The sequence below is a fragment of the Pezoporus flaviventris genome, unplaced genomic scaffold, assembly GCF_033815535.1.
Source record: "Pezoporus flaviventris isolate CSIRO_AGI_PZ_B2104156 unplaced genomic scaffold, CSIRO_AGI_Pfla_v1 ptg000005l, whole genome shotgun sequence".
In the NCBI taxonomy this organism is placed as follows: Eukaryota; Metazoa; Chordata; class Aves; order Psittaciformes; family Psittacidae; genus Pezoporus; species Pezoporus flaviventris.
The window spans coordinates 19,880,891-19,903,648 of record NW_026892553.1 but is presented as its reverse complement, the minus strand read 5'-3'; the positions used below and the strand labels follow the sequence as shown (position 1 = coordinate 19,903,648).

General features: G+C 48.7%; 1 protein-coding gene across 2 annotated transcripts in view; it reads right to left on the bottom strand.

Annotated features, from left to right (window-relative positions):
- The window catches only part of GPC3 (glypican 3), a 134,709-nt gene that overhangs the window by 105,967 nt on the left and 5,984 nt on the right, over nt 1-22,758 (bottom strand). For both annotated transcript variants that reach the window (XM_061446230.1, XM_061446231.1), the window contains exon 2: nt 19,761-19,922. In XM_061446230.1, the coding sequence (XP_061302214.1) occupies nt 19,761-19,922 (162 nt within the window). The remainder of the gene's footprint in view (nt 1-19,760; nt 19,923-22,758) is intronic.

The window sequence follows — 22,758 nt, the reverse complement described above, 5'->3', positions numbered from 1 at the left end:
CAGCAGCAGTCATTCATGGGGGTCTCAACTCACAGGCAGCAAAGTGACTTCAGCGCCAGGAAATCACGCCGCAGCATCCGTGTGTCCACATGAACGCCAGGCTCTGAGAGCAGAATGCATATGATGCTCATTGCCTCAGACACTCAACTCCTGTTACATCCTACAAAAAGGCTGGATTAGTGCACTCAACACTTAAACACCACCACTAAACGTCCCATAGATATTGCTACACTGAGCGCTGCTGGGCTCCAGTGTCAGCTGGATGTGAAAACAAACGTTATCCATAGAATCCCAGCCTGGTTTGGGTTGAAGGGACCTTAAAGCTCCTCCAGCTCCAACCCCTGCCACGGGCAGGGACCCCTTCCACTGGAGCAGCTTGCTCCAAGCCCCTGTGTCCAACCTGCCCTTGAATACTGCCAGGGATGGGGCAGCCACAGCTTCCCTGCAGCTCAGGCAGACAGCACGGCTGCTCCAGGAAGAGCTTTTGCTTTCTCTGCTGTGAGGAAAGGCACTGCCTGTGACCAGCCCTGTTCTCTGCATGACCAGAGCTCTCCTGCCCCAACCCCACAGTGCCCAGTTTCCCAGCATCCAGACCAGGCCCCTCTGCCTGCAGCAGCATCCATGCAGATGGAGCTATGAGCACTGGTCTGGTAGGAACACAAACCAGTCCTGCAGTTGGAATGCAAAACACAGGTTTATATCGCAGCTTATTTGCACTGCATACACAGCAAGGGCACTGTCACCACATACATGTCACTGGGGGTCTTGGTCTCCCACTTGAAACGACTGAAAAGTCTCTAGTCTTAGGAACTATACAATTCTTTTAATCTTGAACCCGTCTCCCAAAGACCTAAGGCAACAAAGACACTGCATTAAGTCACTGCGTAGCTCTGACACTGCCCCATTTCCACATTGGACTGGGGTTTGGAGGAAAGATTGCAGTCTCCTGAAACAATGAAGCAATGCCACATTTGGAAGCATTATTAGCCTATTTAGTTCTTTATTAGCAGAGCCATTGAGAGTTACAGCCCACAGCAAAGGGCTGTTCAATCAACAAGCAGCAACTGAAGTGAAAAAGCATTAACGTTACCACCGAGGCAATTACTGTAACACGAGCACAATTCCCATGCACCTTTCATTTCTGCCAACACAACGGATTCGCCAAGACACGGATCCCTGTTTCATTACGTTCATATGATTTGTAATAATAGGAGGAGGTGGGTGAAACAGAACCCAGTGTGTTAACACCCGAGCGCTGCTTTCCCTTGGGGATATCCGTATCCAGAATGGGGGTTCCGGCAAGGCATGTGTAATCTCAGAAGCCAGTGCTCCTATTAAACACTTAGTAGGGCTCCAGGAGAAAGACAATACCAGAGACAACAGTCTGAAGCGAGATAAACATCTCAGTTTCCCCCTGAGGAGCTGAAAGCTGGTTTAGTTCCATTTAACATCTTATCTACCTGGAATCCAAAGAGGCAAGACAATGCTGTCACCCCTGAGGAACAGAGCAGCGGCTCTCCCACCCCAGCCAGCTCCAGCTATGAGACCGGTCTGTGATGGCCAAACATTCCCTGGGGCCAGTCTCCCTGCTGCTGTCTCTGGTCTAAGGGTGATGCTTTCCTTTGGCAGTCTCACAGTGCAGACCCACGGGGGTGGGATGCTCCAACACAGGGGCTTGGAGCAAGCTGCTCTAGTGGAAGGTGTCCCTGCCCATGGCAGGGGTTGGAGCTGGATGAGTTTTAAGCTCCCTTCCAACCTAAACCAGGCTGGGATTCCCTTCTTTTTGAGGGAAGAAAGGGAAAGAGAAGAGTGGGCACCCACAAAACAAGCTGTTGTAACTAGAACACAAAAAGAGACATATGAAGGAGATATCAGTTAATGGGATAAAGTCTACTACACTGTAATCATTAAGGAACAATCAGGTTCTATCAGGACACTGGTTACGTCCACTCATCTCCTAATGTAAGTTGATCTCAGAACTACAGAAGTGCTGGTCACAGCCCCTAGCACGGAGCTTTTGACCTCAAACATGTTGTTCTTGTATAAAGCTACGTGTTCCCCTTACAACTCACACTGGCATCCGCTTTGACCCTCAGAGGAAACAACAGCCAGAGGACAACACCGCAGCCCTCCGATGCTGGAGGTGTTGTGTCATCCCTGCCCGCATTCAGAAGGTATCACGCAGTAAAGCAAGAGGAAGGGGAAGTGAGACGTGTGCACAACCTCAGCCCTTCCCATAAATTCCCTTCTAGGATGCCCTGGAAAACCCCAGCTCGGTCCACAGAGCAGGTACCCATCCCCAGCCCCACCAAGCAGGTACCCAGGTGAGAGCAGCTCTCCTCAGTCACAGTAGCTGGAAGGTAACAGTTTGGGCTTATGGGTGACAGAGGCTGTGACATTTGGGTTGTGCTGGAGCAGATGTCTCCAGCTAAGAGGCACTTTTGTGTCCAGCTCTCACACTGATTTTTTCCTGGATGCCCTGCACACAGTGCCACTGTTGCTGTGTTATACACTGAAAAGATTTACAAGGGCATGAAAATGAACCCTGGGTAGGACTTTGTCAAGCAGGGGAGGGAGGCCAAAAGAAAGTAATTCCACATGTGGAGAGGAAGCTGTCTCCTTTCACTGCAGTCAAAGAAACAGAGCAACCGGAGGATCAGCTCTGAACTCGAGTAAGATGAATGGCAACTACAGCAAGGGCCATAAAAACACCTCTAGAAAGCAAGTTGCCATAAGGGAAATCCCCAGCTCACCACCCGTCCAGCAAGGTAAGCGTAAGAAACTCACTCCAAAACATGCACAGCAGCTTGTCTTCTCAGGTGCATCCTAAACACAAAACCAGGGAGAACCAGGGAGAAACGCAGGAGCAGCAGCAGCACCCAAATTAAATCCCATCTACTGTGCAAATAACCTTGCTTGATGATGGAATGAGTTGCATTGCTTTAGATCAACATTATCTGACCTTAAACAGTGAAATGAACAGCCAGAAGGCAGTGCTCCCCTTCCCTGGGGCTGTAGCAGCTCCTCTGCAAAGCCTTTCTCAGACCCTCAGGGATGCGGTTCCTCCTCTCTGTCCTGGTGCCTGGCAGAGGTCGTGCTCTGTTTGCCCGTGCACCACTGCAAAGAGGTTCTTAACATCCCGGAATGCAAACATGAAAGTGCTTCTAAGGCACTTCCGTGTTGTCTGGCAAGCAAGTGGCTGATGTACAAGCTGTCAGTGTAGAACCACTGCCATTTATTTGACAGGAAAGCTACAAACTCGTGTAAAAACCCCCCAAATTGCTTCTTCCACCCTGGCAACCAGAAGCACACGTTCATCACTGACCGGTCAAGGAAAGATGCTGCTGAGCCTTCAGGTGCCCACCTGAGAGCTGCCACCCTAGAGATCACCCCAAATTTCCACTGCTGCAAAGCTGCAGCCAGCAGGTCCCCACGGCTCAGAACCAGCCTTTCCTCGGAGCATCTGCAACGGTGCGCTCCTTTGTGCCGACGCAAAGCAGATCCCACAGGCTCCATGCACCCTAAACAGCAAAGGGGAGATAATCCTTGCAGTTCAGTGTTTATCTAGGCCAGCACACGGTTGCAGCTCCCCAAGGAAGACTCTGCCTTGGAAGTGTGAAATGTTAATGCCTGCAGAGGGTGGATTGGCAAACGCTTCACTCCATTTGGATCTGACCCTTGCAAACACGGAAAGGGAATACCTAAAAGCTGTGCCGTGCACCCAGGGACACCTCTGCAGTTTTCCTGACAGAAGGAAACAAAATGAAAGCAGAAGAAAGCATCAGTCTGACCTTACAGCTACCAATTGGATCTGCCCAAGACTCCGCTTACGGTGCAACAGCAGGTGGTATTTGTGTTTCCTTAAAGAAAAGATCCATGCTTCAGGGAACTGCATGCAAAAATCCTGTATCAAGAAGAGCAAATCTGCCCTTGTGAGAGACAGGGAGCCGGCTTTTAAGGCAGCATTCTCAAGTCTGAACAACCTGCACTTTTCTGTACAAGGAAGTCTCAAAACTGCCTCCTTGCTTCTTGCTCCACCATCCTATTCACCACTCATCCCAGTGGCCTGCAGCAGCCATCCTGGTACAGGTCAGGTAGTGCCCCAGGGCAGCAGCACTGGGCAGCTCAGGTGCACTGATGCTCCCTAGAGTAAACCATCTCCTGTTTACAGAGCTGGTCCCTTCATCCAATTGAATTCTCCAGCATCACTGCACTCCCAAACAGCCCTCAACCCACTACACTGCCTTGCCTGTGAAACTGCTACTAAGTGATTAAAACAAGGCTCCTGCCTACTCCCCAGACACCTTGTATGTCAAACATGTATTAAACTGCTTTGTCAATCTGTAATTATTCAGCTCTTGCGATCATATTAGCCAACCCTTCTCATAATGACTCATTAACATCTCGTTTGAGGTAATGAGCAGCTTCTGCAACAGTAGGAGCGTTGGGTTGGAGCTTGTGAAGTTCGCTCCACAGCACAAAGGGGGCTACAGTGCTGCCCCATAGCTGCGACCGATGGCAGGAGGAGGGAGAGCTTGGTACAGGATGTCTTGCTGTGGAAGTCACTTCCAGCCCTTTCCAAAGGGCAATGAGACAGTAACTAACTACACCTCTGTCAAACTAGTCCAAACATGCTCCATGCTGAGGACCTCTCAACAGAATGGCTGCCAGAAGTGTCCAGTTGCACCTATATGTGTCATGAATATGCCTGGTGTTGGCCAGCAACTATTATAGCCCTACTATGCCCTACTATAGTCGATGAAGAGCTGTCATAGAATCAGAGAGTTGGAAGTGTTGGAAGGGACCTCAAAGCTCCTCCAGCTCCAGCCCCTGCCACGGGCAGGGACCCCTTCCATAGAGCAGCTTGCTCCAAGCCCCTGTGTCCAACCTGCCCTTGAACACTGCCAGGGATGGGGCAGCCACAGCTTCTCTGGGCACCCTGTGCCAGCGCCTCAGCAGCCTCCCAGTAAAGAACTTCTTCCTTTTCTTCAACCTGAACTTCCCCGTTTCAGTCTGAACCCATCACCCCTTGCCCTATCGCTACAGTCCCTGATGATGAGTCCCTCTCCAGTATCCACACAAAGGTCATTATCTCCTCCAAGCAAGTTAAGATAGACCGTGATAATATTCCAGGAGGCAAAAAATGCAAAACCTACAGACACATGCAGCAGCAAGCAATGAAAACTAAGATGTTTGCTGGCTGAAAACAGATTTAGTGCCCAAGTATTCCCCATCACCTCTTACAGCCAAACAGGAGCCTGACATATGCACATGCTGTAAGGTCCTGGGCAGGAAACCATTCCCGCAGGCATCCTCTGCATGCTCTTAGACTGCAGACACGCAACACAAAATAGAGATGGACACTTCTATGCAGGGTTGCATCACCGTGAAGGAGAATTCAGCCCAACAGAACCACCCTCCTATGCTACAGGCATTTAAAAGCTTATTGAAACCCTGACATAACACTCAGCAAGACATTATTATAATGCATAAAAAAATACCACTCTGTATAAGGACAAAGCAGCTGCATTCTGAAGGAGCAACAATAGCTTAGCCTAAAATGTCATTACTACCAGGAAAATAAACAAGCAAGGACACTTCATGTTGTGCATTAAGCATTGCAACCTATCTGGGTGACACCACTGCACTGAGAACAGGCTACTCACTTTCCCATGTAATTTGTTTAACAGGCAGCTGAAACCATTACAAAGACAAAAGAGAGGGTTTATATTCTGATCAGTTACGTTTTATCTATATTAACAATCAAAAGCATCATAAGCAGCGGAGGAACTGTTGTCAGGCACCATTTGGATGATTTACATCCTTTTAAGCGTATCCAGTGTTCTCATACCATTAGAAGGAAGGGGAAAATTAATAGAATATTAATGGCCAAGCAGCCTCCCAGTACAATAACTATTCCTTTTCCCATTCATGTTATCAGCCCATAGTGTAGCTCCCTTTCTTCTTGGAGAATTAAAATAGGAATGTGAATATACTAGCTGACCAAATTTCCTCCCATGTTGCACCAAAACCCGAAGGGCTTCCCCACACATGGCAAAGCTACCGATTGCTTTGCCTTCAGGTTCTTCCTTCCCACCTTTCTTTGCTGTGATGCTGAGACCACAGCTCTTCCTGCGCTCATCACTATACCCCTTCTTTTGCCTGCCCTGTGTGTCCACACTCAGCTGCTGTCCCCCGTTCCACACTGGGATTGCAAACCCCAGAAAGAAGCAAGATCAAAGACAACAGCACCGCTGTTGTGTGTTTATTTATGATCTGATGCTACATCATTGTCATTCCGGTGGACAAGTGTCCCTGATCCTCAATTTCAGCAGTGAGAACTTGCACCATCATTCCCATATTCCTAAACCGAGGCTCCCTGACAACCCCTTCATTTCAAAGGACAAAAGGAAAACCAGCATTGCAAAGGTCAGCAAGGACCAGCAGGACAGCCCTTTGGTACTCTGCCTCCCCCTGTACTTTTGACTCTGAAGCGCACACATGGGAAAACCCACCTGCACCTCCACATGCTTCCCAAAGCAGCACAAAAGGAGCAGTGCTTTGCCATACAGGTCTATCTCTGCATTAAGGGGAGCAGAGGAACTCAGGACATCACTGAAGAGCAGAGAAAGTCATAGTTCATTAACTATAATTAGAGGAGAGACTAATTTATGAAGCAGATGAACTTGGACGTATAAGTTCTCTCTATGCAGTTAAGTGCACAGAAGGCGATGCCTTCTGACGAGTCTACATCATTCCCTGCTAATCAATCACAGAACCCCAGCCTGGTTTGGGTTGGAAGGGACCTTAAAGCTCCTCCAGCTCCAGCCCCTGCCACAGGCAGGGACCCCTTCCACTAGAGCAGCTTGCTCCAAGCCCCTGTGTCCAACCTGGCCTTGAACACTGCCAGGGATGGGGCAGCCACAGCTTCTCTGGGCACCCTGTGCCAGCGCCTCAGCACCCTCACAGTGAAGGAAGAGCTTCTGCCTTATCTAACCTGAACTTCCCCTGTTTCAGTTTGAACCCACCACCCTTTGTCCTGTTGCGACAGTCCCTGGTAAAGAGCATCCTTAATGCAGATTTCCTCTCTCTAATGTTACTGCTGTTCTTCCACCGTCTCACCCTTCTGCCCAGTGTCAGCGGCTTTGTCCTCTGACAAGAGCCCACCACAAAGGGGAAGTGCCAACAGAATTCATTTTTCAGTCAAAGCGGAGTTGTTGTTTCCTCTGCAACGTATTACACTTCAGAACACGCCGGGAACGTCAGAGCCCATCAGCAGAAGCAAAATCAGAGCTCTGCTGCCCTGTTAATGCTGCATGACCTCCTCAAGCACCTCGCTCCGGGAGAGGGAGACCGGGCATTCTGCAGGGAGTGCAACAAGACCAAGGAGGGGAGGGGGACAGGGAGCTAAGCTGAGCGTTAGCCACTGGCAGGGTAGAAAAGCAAACAAGGTTAAAATACAGGGAGCACGGAACCAGTGCCTCTGCCTTAGGAGAGCGGGATGCTCTTCTGGAGAAGGGGGATGCAAAGCCTGGAGGAGGGCGGGGAGGCGAGACTTGCTCCTCTGTCACTCTTAAATCCCTTCTGTACCACCTCTGAAGGCAGAAGTGGCAACCCCAAACTGGCTGCATAGAGGATGAAAGTGCAATGTTCACTCCAGGCGTCTCTCAAGGATTCCCTAAGCCTCCCTTCAGTGCCTCACCCAGGACAAGGCAGGGGTCACGGTCAGAAATAACACGCAGGAGTCTTGTTTTCTGTCCCCTCTCACCCCTGAGCTTACCTGCTGCTGTTGTACGACCACCTCAGCTCCAGCATGCACAAACACTCCTCCTGAAGCCTCTAAATCCAGCACAGCGAGTTATGTGCACTTGCAGACCTCTACACAGACACAAAAGAGATGTATGTGTGCTTCCCCAGGCCAGCCGGGGCAGAAAGGCTCAGGCACAACAGGCGCTGGCCATGAAGACACCAACCCCGCTACCATGAGAGTTTTACAGACCTAAAGATCTAAGGGCTCAGGTCACCAGTTGCCTTCACCATTTCATGTAGCCAAAGCAGATTTAGTGCCAAAACCTGGTATTAACAGGGCACATCAGCTCCAACCCACAGCAACTCAAAAGCATAGATCTGGTACAACTTAAACATGAAGCTTTCCTGCTGGTGCTTTTCCACTTCTTATTGCCCTATGATGGATGCTACAGAATCGAGGGATGCTTTGTCCACCAAAGGGTGACACTGGGCTACTGCAGATCTCTGTGCCAGCTCCTTGCCACACAGAACCATAGAATAGTTAGGGTTGGAAAGGAACCCAAGATCACCCAGTTCCAGCCCTCCTGCCATGAGCAGGGACACCTCACACTAAACCATCTCACCCAAGGCTCACAAGTGAGGACAGAAAGCCGCTCTCATATTCCACAAGCAAACTCACTTTAACTCCAGCTTTGGAGTCCCTTCCCTGTCTCTGAATGAACGATCACACTTGAGAACAGGACAATAGCTTCCAAGAGACATGTAGATTAAATATAATAACTAATTATAGGCAGAGCCTGTCACAGTTGCCTACTGCTTGTGATCTTTGGACCCTATTCCTACTTACCTGTGATTTTGCCAAGATCCAACCATCTGGACTGCAACTTTACGTGCCTCTTGTGTGCCTCAGGCTATTTTGCACTGCAGGCAAACTGGTTCAAGTGTTCCTGAGAATCAGGCAGATGAGAAAGATTTCTTTCTCTCTTTTTTGCCTACAGTAAGGCAGGCTGATGACCTTCTCTTTAATGAGCTGAAGCACTTCCCAGCCTTTGGAACAGAGCTCAGCTTTTGACAGGATGTGGGCAAGTCCGTACGAACATGAAGCGCTGTCGCAGTTTGGGGGTGCAGTTTGAGGTTAGGGTTGTGCTTTGAGGAGAGCAGGAGAGCTGAAACCTTTTGTTTTCCACCTTTAAACCTCCTGCTTTTTTAAAAGAGAACCCAGGTTTTGGTGCGTTATTCCTCCTTTTTATTAACTTAAAGGCAGAGTTGAAGTACTTCAGTACTTCGGGAGGTGATCCTACAAGGACACTGGGGAAGGACTCTTCATCAGGGACTGTAGCAATAGGACAAGGGGTGATGGGTTCAGACTGAAACAGGGCAAGTTCAGCTTAGATCTAAGGAAGAAGTTCTTCCCCGTGATGGTGGTGAGGTGCTGGCACAGGGTGCCCAAAGCATCCATCCCTGGCAGTGTTCACGGCCACGTTGAGCAGAGCCTTGGGCAACATGGTCTGGTGCGAGGTGTCCCTGCCTGTGGCAGGGGGTTGGAACTGGATGATCTTAAGGTCCTTTCCAACCCAAACCAGTCTGGGATTCTATGATTCTACTTGGAAGTCAGGCATTGCTCCTCCAGCTGCTGGCTTTGCCAGCTCCAGAGGTCAAAAGATATGGAGGGTACAAAAGAGGCCGTACCCAAACCCGAGGTCTACACCCTGAATGTGTGTTGCTACACTGCACTGAACACAACCAGAGAGGGTCTCAATTAGGCTCACTCTGAATTTCAGGGGGGTTATCTGTGGAAGAAACATACACTGAACATCACAAACCAGCTCAGCCCTGAACATCAACCCTGAACATCACAAACCAGCTCAGCACTGAACATCAGCCCTGAACATCACAAACCAGCTCCACACTGAACATCAGCCCTGAACATCACAAACCAGCTCAGCCCTGAACATCACAAACCAATTCAGCCCTGAACATCACAAACCAGCTCAGCCCTGAACATCAGCCCTGAACATCACAAACCAGCTCCACACTGAACATCAGCCCTGAACATCACAAACCAGCTCCACACTGAACATCAGCCCTGAACATCACAAACCAGCTCCACACTGAACATCAGCCCTGAACATCACAAACCAGCTCAGCCCTGAACATCAGCCCTGAACATCACAAACCAGCTCCGCACTGAACATCACAAACCAGCTCCGCACTGAACATCACAAACCAGCTCCGCACTGAACATCACAAACCAGCTCTGCACTGAACATCACAAACCAGCTCTGCACTGAACATCAGTCCTGAACATCACAAACCAGCATGAAAATCAATGGAATTGTCAATTCTTACGGAATTGAGAGTCTTGAATAATTCTGGCCTAAAGTATTACTTTAAAGCATTAATAACCAGGCATCAAACATGGAGGAGACACAAAATAACTCATTAAGGACACTCACCCGGTGCCCCTACACCAGAAGTTGATGGAAAAAGACACACGATGCTATAATGAAAGGCTGTATTCTAATGCACAGAACACAAGAAACCAAATGGAGGTTTATTCCATAACCTTCATGGACTTTTCACCCTCAATACTGTTGTTCTGGTTGCCAGCTAGCTGTTGGCATGAGTCAAATCCAGAGGAACCAGTGTGCAGCTGAAGAGGTTACCCCCTCCCAGCTCTGTGTTTTCAAGAGGCATTTCAGGATCAAATATTTACGTACTAGTGAGCCCAATTATTTTCCATGCTTATGTCACAGTGAGCTGGAGGGAGTAAATGGTTTTCAACCTCTCACCAGTTCAAAGCCTGCCTTCTCACTTGAGGCGAAGCATTTGCTTTGACTTAATACTAGTAATGCAGTGAGCTTTACAGGGCATCTTCAAGGTAAAAATCTGTGCGAGCCAGTAAAAAAAAGTAGCATTTTACTGTCTATTAGTTCAAGAAGTAGGTTCTAAATCACGCCCCTTTGAAAATGAAGCATTTCCCCAAATGTCAAATGCACTGCTTGTTCTTCACTGCCAGCACAATGTGCGGTACAGGGCTAGTAATATCATTTCCAGGCTGTTATCTAAACAGCCTATGAACAAAGCAAGAGGGGGAAAAAGCGTCTTATCACCTCCAGCTTTAAAGCTGCTGCAAATTCCAACACTCAAGTGCCATCTCTCAGTGAACACAGAGAACAGAAGAGCTCCTCTGCATGGAAACACAACTTTAATCTCTCTTCAGGAATCACAAAGCTCATTCCCAAGGACAACGGAGGCTACAGCAGCACAAGTGCTTCTCAAGGCAGAAAAAGGGGGAAAGGTCTGCAAAGCAAAAAGCAAAGAAAGGGAGGACCACCGTGTATCAGCCTGGCCTCCTAAGAGGCTGAGCAGGAGACCACCACCCCCCAGTGCTGTGCTCTGGCTATTCATTACCTCAGCCAAAACAACTGAAACAAAGCAGGGTGTGTTTTCTACTGATGCATCAATAGCAGGAATCAACTCCTCCTTACAGCAAACACTTCAGGCAGAGGAAATGCCGTCCTCGAGATTCACCATTCTCCTGGGCATTTCTTTTCTTTAGACGAGAGCTTTATATTTGATGGGTTTTAGCTTCTTTGCTACCCAAGAAGAGGCTGAGCCACAGAACCACTCCCCAGCTGAGGGAGGACAATGCACTACACCACCCATGGAAAGAAATCCTTCTCGGGCCATCTCAAAGGCCTCCAGCCAGCTCTCACCAAGTACAGGGTAATGGCCAAAGGTTCCATAAGGAGGCTGATCTCAGCTGGGCATCAGAGACCAGCACTCCGCTGACAATGACAGCACGAATAATCACCTTCAAAGCCCCAACTGGGGGAAGCTCTGCACCTCCAGCAGCCACCAAAGCTATCTCTAGCACATGGTAGCCCCCACCCTGCTGTGCTCTGGGCTGGATGGAGGACCAGCACCACTGTTCTCTTCCATTACAATTGAGGAGTATTTAAGACCAGTTGCCAGCCCACTTACGCGGGAGACTGAGCAGACCGGAATCATTTCCTCATGCAAAGGCAGGGAAAACACATGTGCCATTTCAACTGAATTCCTTGCAAATTCAGTAGCAATTTGATTTTGTTGTTTTAATGAGGCAGATTCCAGAGAGTGCATTGATCTGATCAGCCTTCACATTCCTGGCTCGCCTCTCGGTGACAACCAGTTTCCTTGCATGCATTATTGGCCGATTCCATTTCCTTTCCCTAAAAAGAAAAGGAGCATAATTTTCCCTGTAATCATAGCAGGAATTCGACCAATACAAACATGCTGCATTAATGCAAGCTGTTCTTCAACTTGCCTCAGAAAGAGGGAATTCCAGAGCTGCGAGCTGTAACCCTAGAGGCAGCCTCGCCGTTCTCTGCTGCTTTGTGACCCTCAATCAGATTTCCTGACTTGAGGATGACAAATCTGGGAATGAAACCAGCAACAGAACCCGGTTACAATCGCTCTGCACTGCTGGTTGGTTTGCCCTGTCTCAGGGTTGGGCTTTCCTGATCTTCACTTTCCAGCCGACAGGTCTGTGTGAGATGGTTTTTCCCAAACACGTATTCAGATTATCAGTTTTCCAATTAAGATTTTGATTTTAATGCTAACAGATTAAACACGGCGATTCCTACGCCTCATGGCTCAGAGAAGATTGATTCCTGCATACGTTCCCCCATGGAAATGCAGTTATATCCACATGCAAGGGTTTTCTCTCTCTGCCATCAGCACTATTCAGCTCTGACCCATCACTGCTCCATGGGACAAATGGGCCCAATCCAGCATCACATCAAACCTATGTGAAGAACTGCAGCACAACGCAGCACTGACAGAGTCACTCTGACTCTTAATGCTGGCTTTAGCAGTGATTCAGGTAAGTGCATAAATATACCCTGAAGTATTTTCCTGGGCCTCCTTAGGATAAGTCCTGAGCACGCCAAGGTATCACCATCCCACCAACACCACTTCCAGGCACTACAGCAGAGGGGAAGCAGCTGAGCTGTGGGAAGTCAGACTGAGACACCCCTATCACTGTAGAACACTTCAAGGATAAAGCCCAAAGCTGGAGAACCGGATTGTCAGTGCCTCCAGTGCATCCAAGAGTTCCACAGGCTTCTCTGCAGCAGCTAATGCGGGAGGCTCTGCCAGCTCCGCACACTCATGTGGAAAGCTCTCATCTGCCCTATTTGAGCGGTGTTTTCACAGATTAATATACTTTCACAGTAAAATGAAGGGTTATAAATTGCTCAAATTGATTTCACGTCAGCACTGAAGTCAGAGTGAGCAACACACCTGAGGTGACCCCATCTGCTCAGGGGAATGTGAAACCACAGCGCATCGACGGCGTAATGGGCTCCACAAGAGTTCATTTCCCTCTGATGAGATGCACCATTGGCTATTTCATTGCTGGAGCTTATTGCTGCTTTAAAAGCAAAATGTTTTCTTTACAGAGACAGTCCCTGCCTTTACTGCCGGGTGCTGCCTTCTCCTGCACAGCAAATGCATTTTAATCACTTTGCACAATGAAAATGCCTCTATTTATTCTGCCAGGCCAAGAGATGGAAGGTGCCCCCGTGCCCATCTCTGCACTAGAATTACAAAGGGAAAAAAACTCCAACAAAACGTAATTTGACTGGTTTATAGTATTAGGAGGCATTTAAGAATGTTAGTACTTGAACCGTCAAAAGGTACAGCTCTGAAGGTAACTACAGAAAACAGCCCACTTGTAGAACAGAGGAAAGCAGGGAGTGAGGCCTCCTGTGTATCTCCCAACTCCTGCTCCCACAGGGAATGCAGGCAGAGGATCCTGTTTTGCCAGAGCAGCTGGGACAGAGGCAGCACCACCAGGCTGCACCATGCAGGAGACACTGCAGCATCTCAGCATGGCCATGATGTTCCTCTGCAGAGACCCTGTCTGAACATGTCCCCATCCAAAACATCTCCCTCTCCTAGGGGGGCAGAGCATCACATGGAGTAAGTGGGTGCAGCCCCATGGTCAATGCCTCCCTATGCCCCGCAGAAGCAGGGGAGCACCTTCCCCTTTCAGAGCAGAAAAGCAGCAGCAGAGCTGGCAGGGGCTGGTACCCCAGCAGCAGAAGACAGGTCCACAAGTACCGAGGAACTCCTCTGCACGCTTTGGACTGGAGACCTCTAAGCCCAGACATCAAGCACAGTGTGTAAAAGCTGCTGAAGCAGCACATAGGCAGCTCCTAAAAGCCCCCTATTAACCTCCAAGCCTCATTTCACTGATGAGGGGAAGGGCATCAGCATTTAATTGCAGGGGAAGAACAAAGAGGCAGGACACAGGGAAGGAACGAAGGAATCTCAACCATACACGTTTCCCTATGGCTGCACCCTTCAAGCCACCCCCAAAAGCAGGGGCTGGTGGCATCTCCCATCACACACTTCACTGCTCCACAGACGTGCCAGGAAGTTGATGCTAGCCCTTTGCAAAGGGCAGAACACAGCTTCCTCCTACAGCAGCCAGCCTCTGGACACCCAACAGGGTCTGCGTGGAAACGCAGATGAGAGCACGAGAGGCCATCGGCGTGGGGCTGTACTGCAGATCTCAAATGAGGACGCAGGAAAACAGCAGCAAAAGCCAACAGGCTCCATCCTGCAAGGAAGGGCCCCAAGGATGCATGCTGAGCCCTCCATCAGCTGTGAGCAAGGGCTGTGCAAAGCTGCCCGAGATGCACCAGCATTCTGGAAGATCAAGGGAAACGTGACCACTCTGGTACAGACTCAAGCAGAGGAGAAGGAGCCCAGGCAAGAGAGCAGCCCTACATCTCAGGCTCAGCACCACAAGGAGCACCGAGAGGCAGCAGCCCCATCCAGCACACCCAGAGCCTCATCAGCTGCATGCAGTGCCGTGCTGGCATTGAAACTCCAGGCAGCAAGAGGAAGAAACAAAAGCAAAAGCAAGCATCTTCCCAAATCTCTCTTCTCAGCAGTGTGCACTGCCATGCAATACTTCCAAAGCCATGGTTTATGTGGCTCAGGAGGGCAGTTTCATGCCCTAACTCCTGCATGATGGATTTTACAATTTGTTAAAGAAACTCATCAATCCTCAGCAGTCATTTTTAATGCCCAGAGCCTCCACAAACTCCTGCATTTTGCTGATCCCCCAATTTCAAATCACTTGAAACTGCTGCTACGATTACAGCTCTGCTCCTAAAGCTAAGCATTATAGCCCACTCCAGACTCCCAGCTTCGTGTGCTAGTGTAATAAACAGATTAACTGTGATTTATGAACAATAAGTTCTGGTTATTTGAAAGGAAACATTACTTCCCTATACTGATTCTGACAAACTGGGAGCTCCCATTATGCAGACAGCTCTTCCCACCTACCTGTAATCATCAGTTTAGAACATCATCGCCAACCTGGGCGATGTATCACATAGTTTTCCACTGCAAACCTGGTGTATCCCAAGCACCTGGCAGGAAGCACTGCCAAAGGCAGGACGCCAGCCTGGAGTGACCCAGTGACACCAGTACTATTGTAACGCATTAATAACAAAATCAACAACAAAAGAAGAAGCTTTCAAAGAGGACAACTGCCACTGTATGGATGGCAGCAAGGAAGGAGGCAGCAAGGCTTTAGCAAGCAGAGGAGCAACTAGGAGCAGGAATCATAAGATGATACAAAGATCTATTTGTGGTGCTTGCTTGCAAAGTCTAATTAGGTTTAATATTCTCTTTCCAAAAGCTGAATTCCTCCTTTGAATCCACTCTAAAACGTCAGCTTCATCTTTACAAGCCCACAAGCAACAGTTTACAACTTCACGTGCACTCTCACAACACACCTACAGCTTTGAAGCTGACCACCCCGCTCACGTGAGACTTGGCTACTGCTGAGCATCTGGTTTTACATGCGTTCAGTTAACCACAATCTGCTGAGCATCTGGTTTTACATGTGTTCAGTTAACCGTAATCACTTCTCTCCTGCATGGAGAAGCCATGCAAGAAGCCTCCTCCCCGCACAGTGGCCCGCAGAATGGTGCTGTGCTGAAGTGCTGCTGCCAACACCTGGGGGACCCTCCTGCACTGTCAGACTTCACTGGCTTAAAGGCACTGGAGTATTAAAGCACCCCAAACAATAGGACCTGCCTCTGCTGGGCAGCTCTTGTACCAGTGGACCCTTCCCAGCAGCACTCCCACCATGGTGCCCATCTCTTCTCACCTAATGGATGCAACGCGCATCTTGGACTCACCCACCCAAGGCATGATTACTAAAGATCAAAGGCTTTATATACTTAAACCTCTTCAACAGAATAAAAGAAGCCTCAACTCCCTCACCTTGCCTCTAAAGCAGTAACAGCAGCTCATGAACAGGGGAAAGTCTTGAAGGCTTCTGAATAAGAAACGTGGAGAGACAATCAGTGATCTTTTATCTTCCAGACTTCAAGAGGAGCCCAATTCTTCAAAGAAAACCCAATAAAGCCCAGACATTCTCATCATACCAAAATAAATAATTCAGCCATGCTTTAGAGGCCTCCACCATTAGGGTTGGCTATTTGATACATCTGTGGCTTAGGTGTCTCTAAGCTGATTAGAGATAACCTGATAGAAGCTTACAATGTCAACACCAGCTTGACTCCCAACAGGTAGGAATGGACAGTGCAAATAGCTGTAAATAACCAAAAGGGGGGCTATAGGGATGCTGGGGAGGGACTCTTCATTAGGGACTGTAGTGACAGGACAAGGGGACAAGGGGTAATGGTTTCAAACTGAAACAGGGGAAGTTTAGATTGGATATAAGGAAGAAGTTCTTTCCTGTTAGGGTGGTGAGGCACTGGAATGGGTTGCCCAGGGAGGTTGTGAATGCTCCATCCCTGGCAGTGTTCAAGGCCAGGTTGGACAGAGCCTTGGGTGAGATGGTTTAGTGTGAGGTGTCCCTGCCCATGGCAGGGGGGTTGGAACTGGGTGATCTTAAGGTCCTTTCCAACTCTAACTATTCTATGATTCTATAAGGTCAAGAGAAAGAGAGGGGAGAAAGGTGACTGGCAGGGCAGGCTCCCCCCATTTGCCACAGCAGGTTAGTTGCATAACTCAAAGGTTAGTTTGGATGAGAACTCCAGAGCAATACCATATGGCACTTGCCAAAAGACCCACGAGCAAGTTCAGCTCATGTTCATCTTCACGGTATGCAACAGAGCTGCTGTCAGCTGAGAGCCCGAACCAGCAGGTAGGCACATGGGCAGATACCAGCATGGATAACTGCATGAAAGCAAAAACACCTGCCCTCAAAGAGATTCCGGTGTAAGATTTTAGTGCAGTCAAGGCAGCTACAATCCATTCCAACGTTGTCAAATGCAGTGAGTTTCCAAAGGATGAAATCACTACTTAAATAATCTTCCTCTTTCAAAGAATGCCTGTAAGAGAAGTGCAGGAGCTAACTGTACCAGTGAGACTGAGTGAAGGGAGGATTCTTTGGGCTGGGATTTTTCCTTCTTAACTGCAATAAAGAAAAAGCCCAAGGCTCTAAAATTAATAATCCAATCAACTTTGCTACGTGAACATTGTAACAGATAGGCCTGAATGAGGCTTTCTGTAAATGCCAGACAAGTTCCCTTGATCTTTATCAGCAGCGAGGCTGCTCTAGCTTCTGTGGGAAGAAATTCAACTTGGTGCCAAATAGCAACATCTGGGTGAGATTTCACTTGTCAGACCAGCAGTCCCTTCAGATGCCAAGCTAAAAATACTCACATTCATTCTGAAGGATTTCACATTTGTATTTCCTTTTAACAGGAGTGGTTAAGGGTACATTTCCATTCCACCATCCTTGCACTGCTCTCTAAAGCAGGGTATTACACATCCCCTGCGCAGGACCCCCAGCAGAAGCAGGGGGTAAGACACACGTCCTGCAGTCCCAACTCCTGAAACCACAGGGCATCTGTCCCCAGCTTCAAACAAAGGCACCATGCAGAAGCAGGGCCTGCAAGAGATGCCTGGGGACCACGGTGGGCTCCGATAGCACTCGAGGACTGCTCCAGCATCCCCCCAGTAACCGCATTCAGCCCCAGGCACCCCCTGCAACGGGCGTCCCACGCTCTCCACCTGTGCCACAGCAACAGCAAGTTTGCCAACCTGCAATGAGCTGTCATAGCACATACCTTGGCAGTGTGGGAGGAAGCAAAGAGCACGCTGGTGGGATTTGATTTGAGACACAACAGCCTTAGTGATGTCGTGAGATAGAAACCTCTCCCCTACCATCAGCAGGGCCAAGGAACAGGAAATCAGACTGCTGTCTGTTGAATCCACTTTTTACAGCTGAAACAGCCTCTGGCACTACAGCCATCAAGCCACTCTTGAACAAGCAGCAATCAACATATCCACCTATTAACAACGTGGGTTTCTATAGACTTTGAGACTAAATTTAAAGATAACAATGGCACACAGTTTTCAAAGTCTAATGAATTGCTCTTCCAAGTCCAAACCACTTCATACAAGGTAACTAAAGCGAGCTCCTTGGTGGTTCCAGCTAGGAATTCCTCTTCTTCAACAGATTGCAAAAGACCTTGAAAATTAGTCAGAAGCTTTTTTTATAAGCAGCAGTGGTCAGGAATTCTTCCATTAAATGCTTTTGATCCCTACTACCAAGGATGGTCATTCTGCACACCAAGGCTTTCCAGAGTAACATCAGCTCCCAAATCCCTGCCCAGGAAAAGCGCTCTCACTGCCAGGGTGGAAAAACAAAAGGAAAAACATAAGAGCAAGGGATTCAGCCCTCCCAAAGAGGCAGAAAGATCCAAGCTAGAGCACCCAACTCTGCTATACTGTGCACAACCTGCAGTAACATAGGGTGTCGTTCCTACACGCAATAGGAGTTCTCGCTGCGATGCTTGTGTTAAACGGTAGGGCAAGGAGGCAGCACTTTGTATTCCAGCCAGGTTATCAATCTCTGAAGTTAGTCCACATTTCCAAGGCCTGGAAAGCCAATCTCTCAGTAGTTTTACTCCATTCTGTTCGCTGCACTGACAAGTATAGGGAAAAATACACTGTTACCTCCTCAGCAATCCAGTTGATCTCACACTGAGAAAACACAACACATTAGACTGCATCAGGCAGCCGTGGACCAGTACAGAGCTTTGCCATGATCTCTCAGGCTTCGGGTCTTGCTATTAATGATGCACAGCCAAAAATGAATCAATTACTCTGCAGAAATATCAGCATGAAGGAAAAAAAGCCCCACTTGGCTGCTCATGCCTTCTTTAAATACAGGCAGAAGTGCCATCAATAGAGAACAATGGAGCCTCAACAGGAAAGCACTCAATAACCAAGCAATCATTTCATTACCATTAACCATGGATGGAGTAAGTTTTGCTTGTGTAAAGGCCCTAAAAACCACTGATTGCAGATTCAAGTGACATGGACTCGTGTGTATCAGCAGGAGAACAGTGTTTGTCAAAGCTTAGTTTTGCCAAAAGGACAATACATCGCATTAGAAGAAGAAAATACATCAAATTATCACTAGAAAAGGAAGAGCGCTGCCACCATAGCGTGGCACCAGGTCACCAAGCCCTCACATACCCCTGGGGGATGGCACTCGTGAGCATGTCAGCCTCTCTCATGGAACAACCAACTTTGTTTTGCCGTGGATAACAACGATCAACGCGCACTCTCTTCAGTCAGATGCTTACCAAGCGTTACACTGGGGTGACAACCAGATCACGTTACTGCAGCCTGGGACTGGCAGAACCAGCCCAGATGGTGCTCGCACAGATAGGGAAACGCTGGGGGAAGTGGGGTTTTCATTTATTGTTACATTTCCACTTGAAGAGGTGCAGTCTTTAAAGTTACAATTGCTGTTTCAGTGACAGGAATATTTAGGACAAGCCTGCCAGAGCAGCCACATCCCAGATCAGGTGTATTATTTAGCAGAAATTAGCATATATAATATATATACAGTCACATGAAAACCAGAAAACTTCCAGCCACATGCACTTCTGGTTGTGAGATGCTGAGAAAGAGCACCAAAAGCATCTCCTCCTCCCTGGACCACCCTCAGCACCCACCTTGGAAGACAGCAGCGTTCTGGATGACAAGGAACTTGAGCTCCATGCTGGCAGACTGCAGGAGCTGCTCCATGGTCAGGCGGGCTGTTGCCTGGTACTTCTCCTCCATCTTCCTGGAGCAGCATGTGGAGCCCTTGGGGATACATACTTGGAGATCAGAGCCTGGAGAGGAAGAAGGGCACAATATTTGCTTGAGGGGTTGGAATTAGCAGGAGACAACAAACTCTATACGTTAGCGTCACTGCAATCACTGCTTGGGCAAATCGATGACATTCCTGGGATTGTCCTGAGCAAGCAGCTTGGCCGAAGGAGCAGATTGATAAGGCAGAGCCAGGATCGCTGAGCAGCAGCCCCTGGGAGCTTGCTTTGTACTCCTGCCAGCACGCTGCTGGCTGCATCTCCCACACATTCTGTCCACTGACGTGCCAGTGCCGAGCAGAGGGATACAGAGCATCACCCTGCTGCTCCTGCATGCTGACCAGCACGCTGGTCAGGAGCTGCAGGCAGCCAGAGAGATGGGGTCAGAGATGAGGAAAGGAGCCAGGATTTGGAGCTGTGGATTTACAGCACCAGCTACCACAAAGGAGAAACATGACTGCTACTGCTGAACCCAGGACAACAATGAACAGAGCAGCAACAACAACACAACAGGACGACACAACAGTAATTGACCATTTCTTAGTTCAGCCTTCTGAACTGTACACGTCTCCCGAGTCCTCCCAATTCCACCATTCCTTCCTCACCTCACTGCAACAAACCCCCTCCACCCATTCACCAGAGTGGTAGAAGAGCCAGAGGACAAAGGTTAGAGGAACACTGATTGCTCTAGCATCTCGAGCTGTAACCCAAAACACTGGTCAGTGATGCTAAACTCTGGTTTTCAGACATTCCCAAAGCTTTCACTCCAGGAGGCAATAGACAAATTTTAGGAAAAGTGCTGTTAGCCAAAAATAGATCAAATCTAGAAAAAAAAAGAATACTCATTGTTTGGATTCAGACAACAGGAGAAGGTGGGACAAAAGAACTGGAAATAGCAGCAACAAAAAGTCTCATTCTGGATCAGCTTTCAGTAGCAAACCTTGGCCCCACAAACACAAGCAAAGCAATGAGTTCCTACCAAAGCAAAGAGCCTTCATCATGCAGAACACATCTAACCTGATGCTGCTGTTAGAAACCCAAGCAACAACTCCGTTAATAACGGCTATCCAGGGCCAGGCAGCAGTGAGGACCTCACAGTTCAGTGGCTGCCATCTAAAGAGCATCGTACCCAGAGCAGGAACAGCTCCTTCTTAAGCTCAGCACTGCCCAGAATGAGGATTAGGAAGCAGTCCCCAAGGAAACGACCGACAGTACAGACAGGGCAAGTGCTCCCCATAGCCCTCAGCCTTCACCCTGCCTTCCCCTTTTTCCCCTCTATAAAAGTCCCTTTGGTAATTTACATCCTTGCTATGGAGGGATCACTCACCCTTTCGGGATCTCCTCTCCTCCTCAAGAGTCTTTACTTTTAGCACATCCACTCTCTCACTAATTACTACAAAGGGTCAAGTCACTTCTGTAAGCAGAACAGGATTAATATTAACGTCAGTTCAACCGTGCACCTCCTGAGGAGGAGTCATGCACACCAATGAGGGAACACCAGCTGCCAGGAGCAGTGACAGCAGAAACCCTCCTGCCTTCAGCCCCATCCCTTCCCAGGCACAGCCTGGGGGAAACAAAACAAACCCCTTCATCTGCAACATGGATATCACACACGGAAATGAGCTTTAACCAACGCACGTCCTGTCATCGCTGCAAAACTACGCATGGCAAAGGGCGAGAAAGCCCACAACTCCCTCCCAACTGCCTCAGTTTCCCCTTCAGCAACACAGGGTGCGCAGCACAAATTTCTCCATCAGCAAGGCCAAGTTGGACGGGGCTTGGAGCCCTGTCCTAGTGCCTGCTCCAGTGGAAGGTGTCCCTGCCCATGGCAGGGGTTGGAACTGGATGAGCTTTAAGGTCCCTTCAACCCAAACCATTCTATGATTCCCTTCTCCTGTTTGGAGGAAGGAAGGGGAAGAGGGGAGCAGGCACCAAGAAGACAAGCCATATTAGCTCACGGCCCTTGAAATCGCACTGTAACTTGCCACAGTAGTTGTCCTTGCTTGTGACAGGGGAGTTGGAACTGGCTGAGCTTTAAGGTCCCTTCCAACCCAAACCAGCCTGGGATTCTCTGATCAGCCCCTCTGGAGAAAAGAAGTCAGCACCACTAACCTAAAGATCGACTCTCAGTGGCTCATGAACTCACCCACTCCAGAGGAGCGCAGTGACGGGTATTTCACGCATCAAAACCAAAACCACAGGGACCATGAAACCACCTAACAGCAAGACACGGCCCTAATGAGAGCAGCAGCTCTGTAACAGCAAGCTAAAGAGGTTTTTTCAAGTCAAGTCCGAGTCAATTTACACCGCAAAGAGGCTTAGCATGGTCCCTTTAACACTACAATACAGCCAGAAATTCCTTGCTAATACAAAACTTATTTCCTCCTACATTTATTATATTAGGATACATTTCAAATGAAGGGGGGGGGGGGGAAGCCTTCCATGATTAATGGAAATTCCAATGTAGAAAATCCAAGGGCTGGCAATTAAGAGATCTGTGCAAGGTCAAGCCAGGGATAGGAAGCAGCAAGGTCATCTCCTTGCATCCCATCCTTCTTTTTAGCTATTAAGCCAATTTCTCCCCTTAAGTGGATCTTTACTGTTGTGAAGTAAAAAGACAGACATGCTGCAGCAAAGCCATCACGGGGGAGGAGGAAAAGCCTGGGAATTAACTCCAACCTCTTAAAGCATTTTACAGACACAGCCAACTAACACCAGTGACCAAACCATCATGGGAAAGGCAACAGGTCAACACAGGCTCTTACAAGCTACCAGGGACAATGTCCTCCTTGGCACAGAGTGCTGCTACAGAGGGCCAGGGAACAGGGGCCTGACTCCCATCTGTCAGCTATTTGCTGTG